This window comes from Nerophis ophidion, linkage group LG26, assembly GCF_033978795.1.
Source record: "Nerophis ophidion isolate RoL-2023_Sa linkage group LG26, RoL_Noph_v1.0, whole genome shotgun sequence".
NCBI lineage: Eukaryota > Metazoa > Chordata > Actinopteri > Syngnathiformes > Syngnathidae > Nerophis > Nerophis ophidion.
The window spans coordinates 12939729-12960576 of record NC_084636.1 but is presented as its reverse complement, the minus strand read 5'-3'; the positions used below and the strand labels follow the sequence as shown (position 1 = coordinate 12960576).

Below are 20848 nucleotides of genomic sequence, written 5' to 3'. Positions count from 1 at the left end.
GGTACTCCGGCTTCCTCCCACCTCCAAAGACATGCACCTGGGGATAGGTTGATTGGCAACACTAAATTGGCCCTAGTGTGTGAATGTGAGTGTGAATGTTGTCTGTCTATCTGTGTTGGCCCTGCGATGAGGTGGCGACTTGTCCAGGGTGTACCCCGCCTTCCGCCAGGTTGTAGCTGAGATAGGCGCCAGCACCCCCCGCGACCCCGAAAGGGAATAAGCGGTAGAAAATGGATGGATGGATGGACTTATATGTGGGCGCACAACTTATGCACTAATGTTGCACTCCTATGAGCACACAACTTTTGCACTTACTTGTTTTCAACTTTGTGTTGAAAAGTGTTCCCAGCAAGAAGACCAAAAGCCGTCTTTGAAACCTACCAAGAAGAAGCCTCGTAAAACTCCACTGTGTAGGGGAGCTGCAAGATGCAGGTGATCCTGTGTCTTTAATGTATTAGAATCAAACAGAAAGATATTGTCTTTCCCAAGGACTGCGGAAGCGAGGAGGAGGCAGGACCGGAGTCCCCTCCAGGCGACCCCTTTTTCAACTGTTTTACAAACGTCTTTTTGAACTCATTTACAAACCTCTTTTTGAACTCGTTTACAACCTTTTCTATGAAGTGTTTACGACCTTTTCTTTTGAACTGTTCTGTAACCAAAGGCAATGCTGTTTACGACCCACTTCCTTCTGGAAGCAGCTGTGGTCATGTGGTCGGAGAAAGTCAAATAAAGAAGGAGGAGTACAATCCTTCACCAGAGCATGCTGAGATACTGTACAAGGGTACAGTGTAGAGGCGACTCTCCTCAATATTGAGTCCAAATTGAATTCTGTCTCTGTTTGATTCCTTGCTTCTTGTCTTGTTTAATAGATGTCATCAGTGTTTGAACCTGACATCGACTATCCGGCGTACCTTGCATTCTAATGTAATTGATAGAAAAACTCGAAAAAAAAAATGGATGCGTTGATGTGTGACCATCCCTTACCTGCCAACCCTGCTCCTGGACCCTCTGCAGCTCTTGCTGGATCCTCCACAGCTCATCGAGCTGCCGCTGGATGTTGGCCTCGATCTCTTGTGTGCGCTGCTCCAGCTGCGTCTTCATCTGCTGCATGGATTCCAGCTGGACGGCTACCTGAAGAGCCCAAGCAAACAAACAAAAATTGTCTTTCTAAAATTTTGATAGGCATTCATTGATCAATTTGGTTATTAGTGTGCTTGTAGTCTGACCCGCAGAGACACAGTTTATCAGGAGCATCTCAGAATGATATCACAGTATCAGTACAGCAAACTGCAGACACAATAATAATCAGTATATGTCTTACTTGAGCATTTGTTGGAACTTGTTGTTGTTCCTGTTGTGACGACATCTGTGTTGTGCTTCTAGGCTAAAACAGATCCAATACATATTAAACATCCCATGAAGAAAAAACAGAGCTGCAACTACAGTAATTCCCCTCTAAAATGTCAGGCTTGGACTAAGGAATGGACTAAGATGCAGAGATGGGATTCTTAGTAAAGCTTTTATTTTGACAACTCTTTAACCTCCAGAGCTAGAGTTATACACAATCTTTAAGTAACAAAACACGATCAGCGGAAAATGTTCAAAAAGGGGAACAACCGAAAATCACTCCTAAAAAGGAGGAAAATGCCAAAATAAAGACAAACTATAATTAGCGCCGTATCTGCTATGAAAACTTAACATAAAACGCTCCAACAGGAGGAAGAAAAACAATGACTATTAAAATTTCTACTCTAATCTTAATCTAATAAAGGTAAACGAAAAATCACTCAAAAACTTTGAGGAAGGAAAGATTGTTAGAAAAAAATCTTAACTAACCACTTCGGTTGAACAAAGGCTGGATAACAAAAGTCGCTCTGAGGAGGAGAAAAAGTTAACTCAAAATTACAGTGTGGGAATTCTGGATCCAAGGAAGTGGACGTGGGATGAGGCAAGGCATGGACATGGACGTAGAGAGGCACGAAAGCTCGAGACAATCTGGCACAGAACAAGGGGAGGCATGGGCTTATGTGAAACATGAGGGTAATGGGAAACAGGTGGAAACAATCAAGGGTCAGGGATGACGTCAGACTGGTGACACAAGAGGAAGGGCCCGTGATTTGAAACAAGAGGAGTTGCTTTTCAGAATAAAACATGCAAATCACAAGACAGAAAAAAACAAGACAAGACATCCCTCACCGCGGTGACACTAAAGGCTTAGTGGCCACATGTGTGGACGGCACCTTTTAGCTATTCTTTCCAAAATTGTGTACACTACCTAATTGGGGTCTTATGGCCGCTTATTAGGACACTTATACTGCCATCTAGTGGTGTCAGAAGAGTATAACATACAATGGAATTTTTGCAAAAAAAGTAAAAAAAAATAATTACCCATCCATTTTCTACCGCTTATTCCCTTTCGGGGTCGCGGGGGGCGCTGGCGCCTATCTCAGCTACAATCGGGCGGAAGGCAGGGTACACACTGGACAAGTCGCCACCTCATCGCAGGGCCAACACAGATAGACAGACAACATTCACACACTAGGGCCAATTTAGTGTTGCCAATCAACCTATCCCCAGGTGCATGTCTTTGGAAGTGGGAGGAAGCCGGAGTACCCGGAGGGAACCCACGCATTCACGGGGAGAACATGCAAACTCCACACAGAAAGATCCCAAGCCTGGATTTGAACCCAGGACTGCAGGAACTTCGTATTGTGAGGCAGACGCACTAACCCCTCTGCCACCGTGAAGCCCAAAAAAATAATTAGCGTGTCACTAAACATGAAGTACACGTTTGTGTGCTTATGGACTGAGTACATCATATCAAAAGACGATTCTTAGTTTTTATTCTAATTAGGGTCCAATAAGCCCAAATAGCACAGAGAAATAAATTTTAAAAAAGCATGTAAAAAAATAGCTTGGGCCTTAAGAGGTTAAGACAAAACCCCTAAAAAAAAAAGCCTATTTTTACTAAAGTAAAAAAAAAAAAAAAAGCCTTTTACCGTTTTTAAAGTCAGTTTTACACATTAGTGAACAGTTGCCCAACATCACTTATTTATAAAAAAATATATAAATATTTTTTCACAACATTTTTCCCCAAGCATCTTGCTGCTGGCAAACATCACATATATTGACCTGTGAAATGGCGCCCTCTGCTGGATTTATAGCTGCAGCACACCCCACTTCGAGCCATCAAACCCATCCATCCATCCATCCATCTTTTACCGCTTATTCCCTTTGGGGTTGCGGGGGGCGCTGGTGCCTATCTCAGCTACATTCCAAAGACATGCACCTGGGGATAGGTTGATTGGCAACACTAAGTTGGCCCTAGTGTGTGAATGTGAGTGTGAATGTTGTCTGTCTATCTGTGTTGGCCCTGTGATGAGGTAGCGACTTGTCCAGGGTGTAAACCGCCTTCTGCCCGATTGTAGCCATCAAAGCCATTTTCATTTAAGTGACAGAAGAAGAAAAAAATCCATCCATCCATTTCCTACCGCTTGTCCCTTCTGGGGTAGCTAAAGCCTATCTCAGCTGCATTCGGAATATATACAGAATGTATTTACTCGGGGTGGATGTCAGTCCGATACCAGCGGATTATAACACCTCGCATCTAAAATCACTGATGCAAGCAGCTACACAACAACTAGGCACACAATATCACAAATGTCATTAAATGTTCCTAATGAAACAATACTGCAGTCCAAAACCTGCAAAGAGGTGGCGACTTGTCCACGGTGTTGTCAGAGTTATTTGGTGACGAACCCCAAGATGCAAAGATGGAGGCAGGCATGGAATGAGAAAACATGATTTAATTAAATACTAAGACAAAAACAAAACCAAAAGGGTACAAACACAAAGCGCGCACGAGGCGGATAATCAAACAAAAGGAGCTAGCCTGGGAGCTAGAAAATAACGAACAGGAGGTTAGCGTGGAAGCTAGCGGGTAGCGAACTGGCAAACAGAAGTCGTAGTTGTATAATGAAAAATAAAACGAAAGCAGAAAACAAAAAACAGTAAGCTACAAACATCAACTGAATATAGCTTACCGATACGCTGCTAAGACAGGGTACGACACGACAGGAGCGATAACACATCACAAGAGCGACTAGATGTGACATCGACAAGACAATACAATGATGCAGCCACTGACACAAGACAAAGCAGGTACAATTATGTGCGGGCTGATTGGCAATAGGTGTGGCCAGGTGCCAATCAGCCGCAGCTGAGGAGGAACACAGCACTCAGGGAACAAGACAGGAAGCTGACAAAATAAACACAGAGGAAACAGACAAATGCAGAGGAAAAAAACTAAAACTTAGACAAACTGTCAGGGGAAAGCCTGACAGGTGTACCCCGCCTTCCGTCTGAATGCAGCTGAGATAGGCTCCAGCACCCGCCCCCCGTGACCCCGAAAGGAGCATACGGTAGAAAATGGATGGATGGATGAAGTCCAAAACAGCACATTTGTCAATATAAAGAAGTATCAAAAATTATACTTGCATATTACTTACACATATAAAGTTGTATTCAAAAGTAATAAATGTGTCCGCATTCATTCGCCATGAACTAGTGTGACCCCTCGGTGCCGCAAAAACAATAACCACTCCACTTTAACTTACAGACAACATAAGTCCCTTCCAGACAATGGATAATAAATAGGTTAGTGTTTTTCATACCTACCATTGTTCTCTGTTTGACTAATTTCGCTTGAACAAGACTTTTAAAACATTCCACATGCCAAAATACTAAAAGTATTTACTGATGAAGTGAAGGCAAGTGAATTATATTTATATAGCGCTTTTCTCTAGTGACTCAAAGCACTTTTACATAGTGAAACCCAATATCCAAGTTACATTTAAACCAGTGTGGGAGGCACTGGGAGCAGGTGGGTAAAGTGTCTTGCCCAAGGACACAACGGAAGCGGGGATTGAACCTGGAAACCTCAAGTTGCTGGCCCGGCCATTCTACCAACCGAGTTATATCGCCCCAGCCAATATCGTAACGGCTCAGTATCGGTATTGGCCAAGGCTCCAACATCGGTATCGTATCAAAAAGTAATAAAGTGGTATAAATACATTTAACATTTACAATTTAAAGCAGAGGAAAAAGAAACGGAGCATGTTGAGGCTCGAGTAGGCCGGGGTTTACTGTATTTCTAGTAACTGTAGACGACCCCTCCGTACATACTTGCCAACCCTCCCGGATTTTCCGGGAGACTCTTGAAATTCAGCGCCTCTCCCGAAAACCTCCCGGGACAAATTTTCCCCCGAAAATCTCCCGAAATTCAGGCGGAGCTGGAGGCCACGCCCCCTCCAGCTCCATGAGAACCTGACCTAGCAATGTTGTGACCCTCTTAAACAGGACAATACTGCCATCTACTTTACATGGAATAGAATACAATGTAAATATATTCTACATTTATTCTACATTTAAGTGCAGTCAAGGAACATGCATTAGGGAGTCTGTTCTGAAACCCACAGTAAAGAGACATAACTTCATCACGTCGCCTGGTTATTGACTCCAACCCAATATATTACACCGTCAACGAGCAAAATGAAAAAATACGCTTGCAAGTTCCAGAACGATTGGAAACAAGAATTTCAGTTTATCCAGGAGAGTTCGAAAGGGAAGGGGTATGTTGCCTGTAAATTTTGTAGAACAGACTTCTCCATTGAACACGGCGGCCGAACGGATATACTCAGTCATGAACGGTTAGCGAAGCACAAAGCGTCCGCAGCGCAGCATCGTTCACAACCCAGTATTATGGGCCACCTCGCAAAATGGAGACCCGATGGTGTAACTTATGCTGAGACAAAGATGGCTATGCTGATAGCTGGAAGCAACATCTTGTTCTCATATGCGGATGTCTACAACAAATCCGTGAAGGATATGTTCCCGGATTCGGAGATCGCTCGCAGAACAAAGGTTACTTAAATAGTGAAAGGTAAGTGTTGTTGTTGGGTTTTTTTTAGTAACCAGCAAGCACAGTACAGTTAGTAGAACAACTGTGTTTTTATTACTGTGTATTTGATAGGTGCCGTCGGAAATTCAACTATTTATTTTATTTATTTATATATATATATATATATATATATATATAAAATGAATATATATAGCTAAAATTCACTGAAAGTCAAGTATTTCATACATATATATATTTACATATATATATGAAATATATATGAAATACTCAGGTTGGTGAATTATACTCCTCCCCTCTTAACCATACCCCCGCCCCAAACACACCCCCAAACACACCTCCGCCCCACCCCCGACCACGCTCCCCACCCCCCACCTCCCGAAATCGGAGGTCTCAAGGTTGGCAAGTATGCCTACGTACTCCACGGGGCCAACTGTTGATTTTGCGTGAATTGATGACATAAAACTTCACCAGAATTGAGCCTTGATGATGTGTTCTAACTCCAATGTTTTGCCCGCGGTAACACCAACCTGACTGCCAGCTGATGATCTCCGCGATGCCACCTCGGACCCAGACTGGCGACCTGGCGTGCTCATCTCACCCCGCGTGAGGGAGTGGTCCTTACAGGGGTCCGACATTGCCGTGTGAGAGGATTTACGCGAACAGCGGGACGACGGCGAAGGCGTCCTGCTGTGGAGGAAGTGCTCCGGCGCCTCCTTCAGGTTGTACGCGTCCGGTGGCGGCGCTGAGCTGCAGGCGTGCGACTTCTAGGATGCAAAGAAGGACGGAAGCGTTCGTCGACCTGACTTTGTGACATCACACGAAGCACCTCTACTTTTAAAAAAAAAAAAATCTTACCTTGTCTGGCGTCATCTCAGGCGTCGGCACTTTGAGTCCCAGCTGTCGCCGCTGTTCTGCTCTCACGTCGCTGTAGCTTATGAAAGAACGACACACAATGGAACTGTTAAAATAATTATTTCTAAATTATCACCAAAAACTTTGTATACACTGTGTTCCGGACAAGAAGACAAAAGGCTGAAACCGTCCAAGAAGAATGCTCCTAAAACTCCACTCGGACTTCGAAGCGGACAGATGGCAGGATCTGCCCAACTTCCAGAAGAACTATTTTTGAAGTATTTTTATGAACTCTCAACTATTTTATGGGACTCTCTTTGAAGTATTTGATGTGACTCTCTTTGAACGATTTTATGGAACTCTTTTGAACTGTTCGGGAACTGAAGGCTACGCTATTTACGACCCACTTCCCTGAGGAAGCAGCTGTGGGAGGGGGGGGGGGGGGCAAATAAAGAAGGATGAGTACAATCTTGGGGCAGAGCGTGGTTGAGGACTGTACAAAGTGTACAGTGGCTATGTCTCTCCTCAGATCTGAGTCAAAATTTAATTATGTCTCTGTTTGATTCTTTGCCTTTTGTCTTGTTTAATAGATGTCATCAGTGTTTGAAGCTGACAGGAACCTTCAACGTTCTCTGTGTGGTTAACTTCTTTTTACACTTTAACGACAAGTACAACTGTGCGTAATGCATTTGAGACTTCAAAAACTGTATCCATAGTAACTAGGGATGGGTACCTTTCACATCTGGTACCAGTCCTGGTGGGACGGAATCAATACCCGTACTCAATGGTAAACATTTTCAGTACTTTTGTGTGTGTTCATGTATCAATAAATGTTAATTGTTTAATAAGAATATCTACTTATTCAATTTAACACTGACATTAAAATAATAACTGTACTCCTACATATCAGACTCTGACTTGCAAGTATGCATTAAATTCAGTTTGTCCTCGGTGTGTTGCCATAGTCAGGAAGTAGTCTATTCCTTCCAGCTGAATGTGCCATTTTTGTCTTTTGTTGAGCCCAACAAAAGTGTTCGTACTTTAAGTATTGTAATTAATACAAACCTGCTGTTCCATTGTAACGTGTGTCTTAGTTGTAGTTTTGATGAAGTAGAAGCATTTAAAGGCCTACTGAAACCCACTACTACCGACCATGCAGTCTGATAGTTTATATATCAATGATGAAATATTAACATAGCAACACATGCCAATACGGCCGGTTTAGTTTACTAAAATGCAATTTTAAATTTCGCGAGAAGTATCCTGTTGAAAACGGGGCGGAATGATGACGCGTGCGCGTGACGGCTCGGATTGTAGCGGACATTTTGATCCAGCACCGATCCCAGCTATGAGTCGTCTGCTTTAATCGCATAATTACACAGTATTCTGGACATCTTTGTTGCTGAATCTTTTGCAATTTGTTCAATTAATAATGGAGACGTCAAAGAAGAAAGATGTAGATGGGAAGCGGTGTATTGTGGCCGCCTTTAGCAACACAAACACAGCCGGTGTTTCCTTGTTTCCATTCCCGAAAGATGACGGTGAAGCTTTACTATGGAACAGAGCGGTCAAGCGAACATGGTTCCCTACCACATGTCAACCGGCAGGTTTCGGTGAGAAAATGGTGGTAATAAGTCATCTCTCACCATAGACATGAGAGCTTGCGTCGTTTCCTCCTGCAGCTGCGTACTCTCTTGCCTCCTCCCACCGGCCGCCCCCGACCCTCTGATGCTTACACCATGGAGGAGGGGGGGAAAAAAATCTCAGCCCAGCTGCCTTGCCTCGTCAAGAAACGTGGCTTCCCTCAGAGACACTGGCGGTCACCACACCTCTGGCCACACCCCTCCGACTTTCAAGTACGACCATATAATCTCACTAATACACTAGTAACACAATAAGAAGATTAGGGATTTTCCAGAATTATCCTAGTAAATGTGTCTAATAACATCTGAATCGCTCCCACTGCCCTTCGTTTTTTTTTTTCTTCTAGTCCTTCACTCTTGCTTTCCTCATCCACGAATCTTTCATCCTGGCTCAAATTAATGAGCAAATCGTCGCTTTCTCGGTCTGAATCACTCTCGCTGCTGGTGGCTATGATTGTAAACAATGTGAGGATGTGAGGAACAAAGTTGCAAACTTTATCGTCGATGTTCTCTACTAAATCCTTTCAGCAAAAATATGGCAATATCGCGAAATGATCAAGTATGACACATAGAATGGACCTGCTATCCCCGTTTAAATAAGAACATCTCATTTCAGTAAGACTTTAAAGTGTTGTATATGTTGTGCTTCTCAGTTAACTTTGCTGATCAATTTTATCCATCCACTCATCCATTTTCTACCGCTTGTATAAACAATAAACCCTTTTTTGAACTATTATTATTATTTATATAACTAAAATTATACAAACACACTAAATAATAATACATTAAAATTGATCAGCAAATATAACTTAGAAGCACAGCATATAAAAACACTTTAACCTGCAAAACAAAAATAAATGAAACAATACGTGCAGACTTTTTTATTTATCAGAATGAGGAAGTCAGGATTAATGGTTACAGTGAGCACGTTCTGCAGTGCACAACTTTTCGAAACGGGGTTTGCAGCGTGACACTTGATGATACTGATAAAGCCTATGACATGGGTAACATTACGCCGCAAACCCCCACTATTTTGGAAGAGTCCACTTTGAGTGCTTGTTTCCCTGCCAAGTGCTTATGCCGATTTAGAGTTATGTGCAACATAGATATGGAAATATGTTATTGTTGGATTTTACATTATTTTGTACCCGATAAGATCGACATTGGTACCAATTTTAATAACCATCCCTACTCCTAACTGTGGTTAACTTCTTTTTACACTTCTATGACGCCTAATTATGTTTACAATTCACATTGCCTGTACAGTTAATACAGGTTTTATGACGTAGCCTTTTTTCACTTAACGTTAAATAAAACATAATTATAATATAACATAATTAGATTATTTACAGTAATAAGACATACGGGTCTTGTACCTGACCACAGTGTGCGTGCAGACAACAAACTCAGGTCGGGAGTTCCACTGGTGGTAGGTGATGAAATAGTGCGTCTGGAGCCAAATCCACTGCTGCCCTTTTGTGAGGAATCGGTAGTAGCAGGATTTTCCTTTTCCGTACTGCATCACTGCAGACAAAAAAAAAACATATGGGGGAAATGATGAAATAAATCATCACACCACACCGACACAGTTATTAACGGAGGTGTGGCGCTCACGGTGCTCGTGACATTTGGCCAACGTGTCCAGGTCGTCCACATGGTAGTAGTCATAACCTGATGTGCCCAGGACCTCAAACGGCAGGTAGCCAATAATGGGCGGAGCTCTGGAAGCAACAAATAGTGACGAGTCTTATCGGGATTGTCGGATTGTTGACACTTCAAATCAAATCATAATAAATGACAAAAATCTTAATTAAAATCAATCATATTAGAAAAATAAAGTAAAATAAAATAAAATACAATGGAAAAAATTTTGATTAGATTGAATAAATTGAATTAAAATAAATAAAATTTAATAAAATGTAATTTAATTTGATTCAATTACATTTAATTAAATTTGAATAAATGTAATTAAATTTAATTTAGTTGTATTTAATTTATTTACTGAGGGAACTCTCCTGAAGGAATCAGTTAAGTACTATCTATCTATCTATCTATCTGTCCATCCATCCATCCATCCATCCATCTAATACAGGGGTCGGCAACCCGCGGCTCCGAAAACGCCGCATGCGGCTCTTTAGCGCCGCCCTAGTGGCTTTCTGGAGCTTTTTCAAAAATATATGAAAACTAGAAATGATGAGGGGAAAAATAACATATTTTTTGTTTTAATTTAGTTTCTGTAGGAGGACACACATGACACAAACCTCCCTAATTGCTATAAAGCAGGCTGTTTATATTAAACATTCTTCACTGACTCGAGTATTTGGCGAGCGCCGTTTTTTCCTACTAATTTTGTCGGTCCTTGAACTCACCCTACATGCATAACTTTCTCCGACTTTCTAAGACGTCTTATTTTGTCCACCAAACCTGTAACGTTGTGCATGAATGCACAAAGGTGAGTTTTGTTGATGTTATTGACTTATTGTGGAGTGTGCTAATCAGACATATTTGGTCACTGCATGACTGCAAGCTAATCGATTCTAACATGCTATTTAGGCTACCTGTATGTACGTATTGCATCATTTGTAGTTATATTTGAGCTCATTTAGTTTCCTTTAAGTTCTCATAATTCAATTTATATCTCATGACACTATCTGTATGTAATATGGATTTTAATTTTTTGCGGCTCCAGACGGATTTGTTTTTGTAAATTTGGTCCAATATGGTTCTTTCAACATTTTGGGTTGGCGACCCCTGATCTAATACAATACAATTTTACAAGCCTACCTGTGGTCTAAAAAGAGGAACTTCCATTCTAAACTGTGTCTGGAGGTAAATTCTTCATCAGGCTCCTCTACAGTGCACATCTCCTGTGGAGAAAAAATAAGCAAAAACAATCAATACCATCAAATACTGTAATTTTTGTTACTCGAGTGAAAAGTACAGTCATAGGACTTTCGACCTAATCCCAACATATTTGACTGAAATATTGAAGCGTGTCGCTCACCTTAATGAATTTGGGTTTGGCAAGTCTCACAGTTGCAACGAGACACATTTGCTCCGTAAAGGCCGAGTGGAGCGATCGCTGAATGACGATCTCTGTGAATCCATGGTGGGCGCAATCAGGCACTGAAGGGTTGAAAATGGCAGGATAAAAACAATACAAAGAGGCAAGTTAGAATTCCAAATAGTAAATTGTAATAACTATGGCCCTGCGTTTCTCCAGTACTTGCCATTGTTGAGGGACTTGAAGTTTCCAATGAATTTGACGTATTCATACACGGGTGACTCTTTGTGGTCCATCGTCCCTCTGAGCATGTGGCAACAGAACTCCAGCTGTTTTTTTGCTGCGTGTGGTGGTGGAAAAAATTAAGGATTTGTTTAAGCTCCGGCACAAAACATACCATTATGATACATTTAACTGTACCTGGTATCAATTAGACAAAATACATTTATTGAGGGGGGCGGGGCCTTGTCTGTATTTAGTTGCATTTTTAATAGTATTAGATATACCGGTATAATTAAATATAACACAATTAAATCATGGGCTTCACGGTGGCAGAGGGGTTAGTGCGTCTGCCCCACAATATGAAGGTCCTGCAGTCCTGGGTTCAAATCCAGGCTCGGGATCTTTCTGTGTGGAGTTTGCATGTTCTCCCCGTGAATGCGTGGGTTCCCTCCGGGTACTCTGGCTTCCTCCCACTTCCAAAGACATGCACCTGGGGATAGGTTGATTGGCGACACTAAATTGGCCCTAGTGTGTGAATGTGAGTGTGAATGTTGTCTGTCTATCTGTGTTGGCCCTGCGATGAGGTGGCGACTTGTCCAGGGTGTACCCCGCCTTCCGCCCGATTGTAGCTGAGATAGGCGCCAGCGCCCCCCGCGACCCCGAAAGGGAATAAGCGGTAGAAAATGGATGGATGGATGGAATTAAATCATGAGAATTAAACAATATGTTGCATACCTACACATTTTAAGATTTTTTTTTTGTTAAAAAAACTGTTTGTTAAAATACTACATTATAGAAACAAATCACAATTAAACAAAACATAAAAATCAGCATAATTTTTATCTAAATAGAAACTTATAAAATATTCAATTTATCCATCCATCTTCTTATGTTTATCCAAAGTCGGGTCGCGGGGGCGGCAGCCCAAGCAAAAAAGCCCTGGCTTCCGTCTCCCCAGCTACTTCGTCTAACTCTCGTGCCGAAATATTTTTGTAAAATACAAACATTGACTAAATGTAGAGATAAATGCTTTTTATTGTGCAGCAATGACTTATAAAATAATATTGTAATAAATAATTGATTTCCCGTCACACATTTTTTATTTTATTTTTTTGAATCGGAAAATAAACTAATACTTACTTTTTTGTTTATGTCTTAGATAGAAATACAAAATAAAATGTAAATATACATGTCTTAAATGGTCATTATGTTAATATCTTTAACATAATACATTTCTGCTGTTCAATCACCAAATGTTTAGAGGTTGTTGTTTTTTTCATCTGAAAAACAACTTGAAATAATTTTTCTTGATGTTTTGGAAAAAATAAATAATAATTAGAAAATGTGGAAATGTGTGCTTTTTATTGGGCAGTAATGTCATATTTTATATTAATTTGTACAAATATTTTGATTTCAAATCTCTATTTTTAATAGTAACAGCATTAAAAAACTCGAAAATTGAGGGACATTTAAATGATAAATGTTTAATGGGTTGTACTTGTATAGCGCTTTTCTACCTTCAAGGTACTCAAAGCGCTTTGACACTACTTCCACATTTACCCTTTCACACACACATTCACACACTGATGGAGAGAGCCGCCATGCAATGCGCTAACCAGCACCCATCAGGAGCAAGGGTGAAGTGTCTTGCTCAGAACACAACGGACGCGACGAGGTTGGTACTCGGTGGGGATTGAACCAGGGACCCTCGGGTTGCGCACGGCCACTCTTCTATTGTCCTAAACTGTGAGTTTTAGGTGTAACTGTACAAAAATAGCTACAGAGCTAGCCTAAAACGTAAACATGCATTCATTAAAATGCCAACACTTAGTATGTGTGCTAACGACAGCATTTAGCATGTCTCCCATTTCAAGTAACATGATAAGGTGTATGCCTGTGGAAATAAGAGCAAAAAGTGCAAAATTAGATGAAACGGTTAGCATGCTTAAGTTAGCTTGCTGGCATGCTAACGTTAGCACACTGACAGTTAACAGCGGTCACATACCAAGGTATATGACTCTAGGTTAAACGGTTGCAAAATTAGCTCCAAAAGCTAGCACTTTAATGTTAGCATGCTTCCATGCTAAGATCCATCCATCCATCCATTTTTACCACTGGTCCATCTAATCTGGTCTTTTTGGCGTTTGTCTCAGAGCAATCCGGTCCAATAAAATTAATGTACCCATCTAATTGGCTTATTTAAAAAAAAAAAAATTGTGAATAGCTTTACAATGGTAACACAAAATGTTCCCAATTTTTGGAGAAATTTACTTCATACTGGGAAAACTGGGTCAATTATGTCACGCCCCATAAACCTGATTTAAATTTTTCGAATTAGTGCACTGGATTAAAAAAAAAAAAAGATAAAAAAAAAAAAAAGATTACTCCCTATATGTGTATATGTATGTATGTATGTATATATATGTATATATATATATATATATATATATATATATATATATATATATATATATATATATATATATATATATATATATATATATATATATATATACTGTATATATTTGTATCTGTTTATATTTATTTTATTTTATTTCTGTTTATTTTTATTATCAATGTATTATTATTTATTTTTTGTTATTTTGATGTACTTGTAAATACTACTTTGTTTTTTTTGGTTTAGTTTTTTTTGTTTGGTTTTTTGCTGTTTTTTTGGGGGGGGGCGGTATGATTGGGATAAAAACAAAACAGCTACATGATGTATGTGAATATGATGTAATGGATAGAAATGTTTGATGCTGTATGTCAATTTAAAAAATAAAAAAAATAAATAAATAAAAGTTCCTAATTTAGAGTATACACATTGGCGTGAACGAGACGTTTCCTACAGTATAACATATGTGGGGGTTCATTAGTGTTATTCGCGGTAGAATAAGATGGAAGAACTATAATTAAAAAATATATATATGAGCAATAAAAATATGGGTTGCTTGCATTCCAGCAGGCCCATAATTATGTTTTGGATACAATAAAAACCTAAAAAAAACTCACAAAATGTAATACGAAAAGAAAATAATAATTTGTACGACAAAGTGACAATATATTATACATTATGTAGGTCACTCACTGAACATTATGGTGTTAATTTGAGAAACTATACGCCACTTGCACGATCTCGCAGTAAAAGTGTGGACAAGGACTTACTCTTCAGAAAGTCGGGGGTCAGTGTCTCCCCCTCCTGGACATGAGATGACAGCACCTTGTAGACGTCTGAATGTTCCCTCCGGGGCAGGAAGTTCAGCAGGTTCTGATCCACCAGATCCGACTGAAACACGCGGCCGTGTCTTTTCACAGCTGCTGCTAACAACTTTTATTTCTAAAAGGGACTCACAGGAAGGTGCTCCAGCAGCGACGTGACGCTCTCAGAGGCGTAGATGATGTTCCCGTCCGTCGTGATCGCCAGGAAGAACCCGTCTAAGGCCTGGGAGAGAACGCCAGCAGATGATCAAGTTTAGTCACAAGTTTAACGGCATCTACAAAAACCGAACCTCTAACATCAGCTGAGTAAACTCCTCATTGCTAAGAAACGCCGGCTTCCAATCCTGCCGGATCTCCGTCGACCCGGACTGGGCAGCGACTTCTGATGACGGCAAAGATGTCAAAAATGAGTTGTGAGTGCGCAACAGCTCGGCTGCTTCGCTCTACCTTTGTGTTTTTGCAGGAAGTTGATGCTCTCCTGCAAAATAGTGGACTTGTCCATCTTGCGCGTGTTGCCTGGCAACATGGTGCCCAGCTCTTTGATGAGGATGTTGAAGTGATCTCGCCGCTTCTTCTCGGACTTGTTGCGCAACACACTAGACCACGCAAACATGTCATCTTCGTAAAAAAGATTCAATACAACCACGTGTCAAATAAATACTTTTCTCACCGTTTTGCTTTGTCCTTGTCATCTTCGTCCATTAACACAAAAATGCTGTTGTCATCCCTGCAAGACAAAAAAAAAAATTCACCAAAATGGTGTTTATTGATGATAAAATTCAATTTCACACTTTTACAGATACCATGTCTGCAAGCAAGTACAGTACAGATTAGGTTTGTCCCGATCCGATATTTGGATCGGATCGGCTGCCGATATTTGCCAAAAAATACGTATCGGCAAGGCGTGGGAAAATGCTGATCCAGATCCTTTTTTTATTTTTTAAATCCGGTCCGTGTTTTCCAACCCACCGATTTAAATAATACATTCCACTTTTCTGCCGCTCCCTAATTTCCGTTCCACCTTTTCCAGCAAACCTTCAACACATCCACAGGTCTGTGTTCTAACCATTAAAACGGCCATGTGAATTAAAAGTTACCGGTAAAAATGTAAACTGTGTGGGATTATTTTACCCTACAAAACGAAAAAGATGAAGAGGTGGAGTGCAAAACATGCCACAATAAAGTCAAGCGTGGTGGTAAAGTTGTAAGACATTTTAATGACTCTTGAAAGCGAGAGGCTTTTTAGCACAGCCTCACTCATCATTGATGAACACAGGAGCAGGCTGACACCTGAGCATCTTGAAGTGCTCGTCTTTGTTAGAAAGAATCTCCCCATTATGCTCGGACTTCAATTGTTTGCCCCACCTGATTGGGGCAAACAATTGAAAGGAGTGTGTAGATAGTTTTTTATTTTTATTTTTAAAGTTTATACTTTAAGAAGGGGACCGGAGGGTGTGTTCCAACTATCGTGGGATCACACTCCTCAGCCTTCTCGGTAAGGTTTATTCAGGTGTACTGGAGAGGAGGCTACGCCGGATAGTCGAACCTCGGATTCAGGAAGAACAGTGTGGTTTTCGTCCTGGTCGTGGAACTGTGGACCAGCTCTATACTCTCGGCAGGGTTCTTGAGGGTGCATGGGAGTTTGCCCAACCAGTCTACATGTGCTTCGTGGACTTGGAGAAGGCATTCGACCGTGTCCCTCGGGAAGTCCTGTGGGGAGTGCTCAGAGAGTATGGGGTATCGGACTGTCTTATTGTGGCGGTCCGCTCCCTGTACGATCAGTGCCAGAGCTTGGTCTGCATTGCCGGCAGTAAGTCGAACACATTTCCAGTGAGGGTTGGACTCCGCCAACGCTGTCCTTTGTCACCGATTCCGTTCGTAACTTTTATGGACAGAATTTCTAGGCGCAGTCAAGGCGTTGAGGGGTTCCGGTTTGGTGACCGCAGGATTAGGTCTCTGCTTTTTGCAGATGATGTGGTCCTGATGGCTTCATCTGACAAGGATCTTCAGCTCTCACTGGATCGGTTCTCAGCCGAGTGTGAAGCGACCGGAACGAGAATCAGCACCTCCAAGTCCGAGTCCATGGTTCTCGCCCGGAAAAGGGTGGAATGCCATCTCCGGGTTGGGGAGGAGACCCTGCCCCAAGTGAAGGAGTTCAAGTACCTAGGAGTCTTGTTCACGAGTGGGGGAAGAGTGGATCATGAGATCGACAGGCGGATTGGTGCGGCGTCTTCAGTAATGCGGACGTTGTACCGATCCGTTGTGGTGAAGAAGGAGCTGAGCCGGAAGGCAAAGCTCTCAATTTACCGGTCGATCTACGTTCCCATCCTCACCTATGGTCATGAGCTTTGGGTCATGACCGAAAGGATAAGATCACGGGTACAAGCGGCCGAAATGAGTTTCCTCCGCCGGGTGGAGGGGCTCTCCCTTAGCGATAGGGTAAAAAGCACTGCCATCCGGGAGGAACTCAAAGTAAAGCCGCTGCTCCTTCACATCGAGAGGAGCCAGATGAGGTGGTTCGGGCATCTGGTCAGGATGCCACCCGAACGCCTCCCTAGGGAGGTGTTTAGGGCACGTCCAACCGGTAGGAGGCCACGGGGAAGACCCAGGACACGTTGGGAAGACTATGTCTCCCGACTGGCCTGGGAACGCCTCGGGATCCCCCGGGAAGAGCTAGACGAAGTGGCTGGGGAGAGGGAAGTCTGGGATTCCCTGCTTAGGCTGTTGCCCCCGCGACCCGACCTCGGATAAGCGGAAGAAGATGGATGGATGGATGGATGGATGGATGGATGGATGGATGGATGGAGTTTATACTTGTTCAAGAGCTGGCATTGATGCTGAGTTATAGACATTTTATCCCACTCAGGTTGTTTGTGTTTTGCTTTTTTAAATAATGTTTACAGCATTATTTGCACTTTATACTGTTCACTTTTTTACTGTTTAATGATACCATTTCTGTTTGTCATGTATAATTTTTTTCTATTTTGTGTTTATCCTTGAATACCAACCATTGTGTAGTATTCAAACTCACCTAATTCAGCTGGCTAGTTGTTATCAAGAGTACTAAAACCCTTCTCAACATAAATCTGACAACTAAGTAGGCTAAATAACTTTAAACTTTAATACATGCTTGGATCGGCCAGTATCGGCCAGTATCGGCCGGTATCGGATCGGAAGTGCAAAAACAATATCGTTACCGGATCGGAAGTGGAAAAACCTGGATCAGGACATCCCTAGTACAGATCACCAACAGCATAATTTAATTTAATTGGCACTTTTTTGTGTGTGGCACTTTTGGCAAAAAAGTGGCACTTTTAAAAAAAAAAAGCATGTATTTCTACATTTAGTCAATTTTGTATTTTACAAAAAAAAGAATATTTGGACGCGAGAGCTGGACGAAGTAGCTGCGGAGAGGGAAGCCTGGTCTTCTTTGCTTGGGCTGCTGCCCCCGCGACCCGACTTTGGATAGGCAGAAGAAGATGGATGAATAAATTTAATACTTTATAGGTTTTTATTTAGATAAAAATGATGATGTTGTTCATTAATCGAGAATGTCCAATTTTTTTGACTGGGGGACCGCATTGGGATTAAAAAAATATATATATTTTAATAATGATGCCATTTTTTTGTGGTCCCCTTTATGTAGAAACGTATCGAAATACATTTTGGTACCGGTAGAAAAATGTTGGTATCAGGACAACACTACACGCATCCCTAAAATTCGATGGCGTAACGAATGCCACAATAAACCCTGTAAGATCCCACCAAAACATTTGTTTTTTTTTTGATTGAAACTTTTATGGATGCCACCCGAACGCCTCCCAAGGGTGGTGTTTAGGGCACATCCAACCGGTAGGAGGCCACAGGGAAGATCCAGGACACGTTGGGAAGACTATGTCTCCTGGCTGGCCTGGGAATGCCTTAGGATCCCCGGGAAGAGCTGGACGAAGTGGCTGGGGAGAGGGAAATCTGGGCTTCCCTGCTTAGGCTGCTGCCCCTGCGACCCGACCTCGGATAAGCGGAAGAAGATGGGTAGATAGCCTTTAGCTCAAGATCGACATAACTTTGCCTTTCCAACCATGGGAAGGAAGAAAGTGAGTGTGAATGACAGTACTGGAAAAATGGAAATTCATTGTATTAAAGAAAGAAATCATCAGTGAATTATATTTATATAGCGCTTTTTCTCAAGTGACTCAAATCGCTTTACATAGTGAAGCCCAATATCTAAGTTACATTCAAACCAGTGTGGGTGGCACTGGAAGCAGGTGGGTAAAGTGTCTTGCCCAAGGACACAACGGCAGTGACTAGGTTGGCAGAAGCGGGAATCGAACCTGCAACCCTCAAGTTGCTGGCACGGCCACTCTACCGACCGAGCTAAACCGCCTCAAAAACATGACCGAGTGTGTTGCCAACTGCTGAAGCAGAATGAGTCTAAGGCCCGCCAAGGATGTTAAAATAATATCAAAACAATGAAAATGTATTCATGAAAATATGATGCCATGGTGATGGTGTGTTTGGCAGTTGGAAGGAAATACAACAGAAGTCCACTCTCCAAGGTAAATGCTGAACATTTAGAGGTGGGAGTCTTTCAGATTCAGAATTGGCTCAACACGAGTCTTATAATATATAATTTGGTAGATACTCTAAATTATAATAAAACCTTTTCAAAACAGGTTACAGGTTACAAAGGCTCCTCTTGGCTGCTGACACATGACTCATATGTTAGCCTGGATTAAATTAAAAGTTACAAAAATAAATATATTAAATATATCATATTATATATATATTAAGAAATATATATAATTACAAAAACACAAATTTTAATCAATCAAATAAAAACATTTTAGCAACCCCAACTCCAACCCAATACTTAGACACAGACATCTATAATAAAGCAATTGTGAAAACATGCAAATATACAAATAAAATAAAATAAAAATAAATAAAAAATTAGTACAAATAAATAAAAATGAAAAAATAAAAAAAAATAAAAAAAAATAAAAAAATAAAAATAAAACAAACAAAAAAATGCAATTATAAAGAAAAAATGAAAATCTAAAATATATAAATAAATAAAATAAAATAAAAATGAATGAATAAAAATATATACAAATAAATACAAATACATACAAATAAATAAAATAAAAATAAATACAAAAAATAACAAACACCATGTTCAAACATAAGGGTGTCCATATGTGCACTTGGCACCAGGACACCCTAGGCCGCAGTTCCATGATCGACTTTGTAGTTGTGTCATCGGATTTGCGGCCTCATGTTTTGGACACTCGGGTAAAGAGAGGGGCGGAGCTTTCTACCGATCACCACCTGGTGGTGAGTTGGCTGCGATGGTGGGGGAGGATGCCGGACAGACCTGGCAGGCCCAAACGCATTCTGAGGGTCTGCTGGGAACATCTGGCAGAGTCTCCTGTCAGAGAAAGTTTCAATTCCCACCTCCGGAGGAACTTTGAACATGCCACGAGGGAGGTGCTGGACATTAAGTCCGAGTGGACCATGTTCCGCACCTCTATTGTCGAGGCGGCTGATCGGAGCTGTGGCCGCAAGGTAGTTGGTGCTTGTCGTGGCGGTAATCCTAGAACCCGCTGGTGGACACCAGCGGTGAGGGATGCCGTCAAGCTGAAGAAGGAGTCCTATCGGGTTCTTTTGGCTCATTGGACTCCAGAGGCAGTGGACAGGTACCGACAGGCCAAGCGGTGTGCAGCTTCAGCGGTCACAGAGGCCAAAATTCGGACATGGGAAGAGTTTGGGGAAGCCATGGAAAATGACTTCCGGAAGGCTTCGAAGCGATTCTGGACCACCATACGGCGCCTCAGGAAGGGGAAGCAGTGCACTGTCAACACCGTGTATGGTGCGGATGGTGTTCTGCTGACCTCAACTGCGGATGTTGTGGATAGGTGGAAGGAATACTTTGAAGACCTCCTCAATCCCACCAACACGTCTTCCTATGAGGAAGCAGTGCCTGGGGAA

The 20848-nt window shown here is 41.7% G+C and overlaps 1 protein-coding gene across 9 annotated transcripts in view; it reads right to left on the bottom strand.

Moving 5' to 3' along the window:
• The window catches only part of clocka (clock circadian regulator a), an 88630-nt gene that overhangs the window by 53767 nt on the left and 14015 nt on the right, over positions 1-20848 (bottom strand). For 8 of the 9 annotated variants that reach the window (XR_009804528.1, XM_061888630.1, XM_061888631.1 and 5 more), the window contains 14 exons: positions 15531-15587; positions 15308-15456; positions 15151-15242; positions 14994-15083; positions 14807-14927; positions 11646-11759; positions 11420-11541; positions 11200-11282; positions 10030-10136; positions 9792-9939; positions 6776-6851; positions 6448-6684; positions 1322-1384; positions 985-1131 (listed from right to left, as the gene is read on the bottom strand). Coding sequence is in view for 8 of the 9 variants with exons in the window: in XM_061888625.1 (XP_061744609.1) it covers positions 985-1131; positions 1322-1384; positions 6448-6684; positions 6776-6851; positions 9792-9939; positions 10030-10136; positions 11200-11282; positions 11420-11541; positions 11646-11759; positions 14807-14927; positions 14994-15083; positions 15151-15242; positions 15308-15456; positions 15531-15587 (1606 nt within the window). In the remaining variant the exon portion in view is untranslated. The remainder of the gene's footprint in view (positions 1-984; positions 1132-1321; positions 1385-6447; positions 6685-6775; positions 6852-9791; positions 9940-10029; positions 10137-11199; positions 11283-11419; positions 11542-11645; positions 11760-14806; positions 14928-14993; positions 15084-15150; positions 15243-15307; positions 15457-15530; positions 15588-20848) is intronic. The other variant, XM_061888626.1, reaches the window with a different exon arrangement.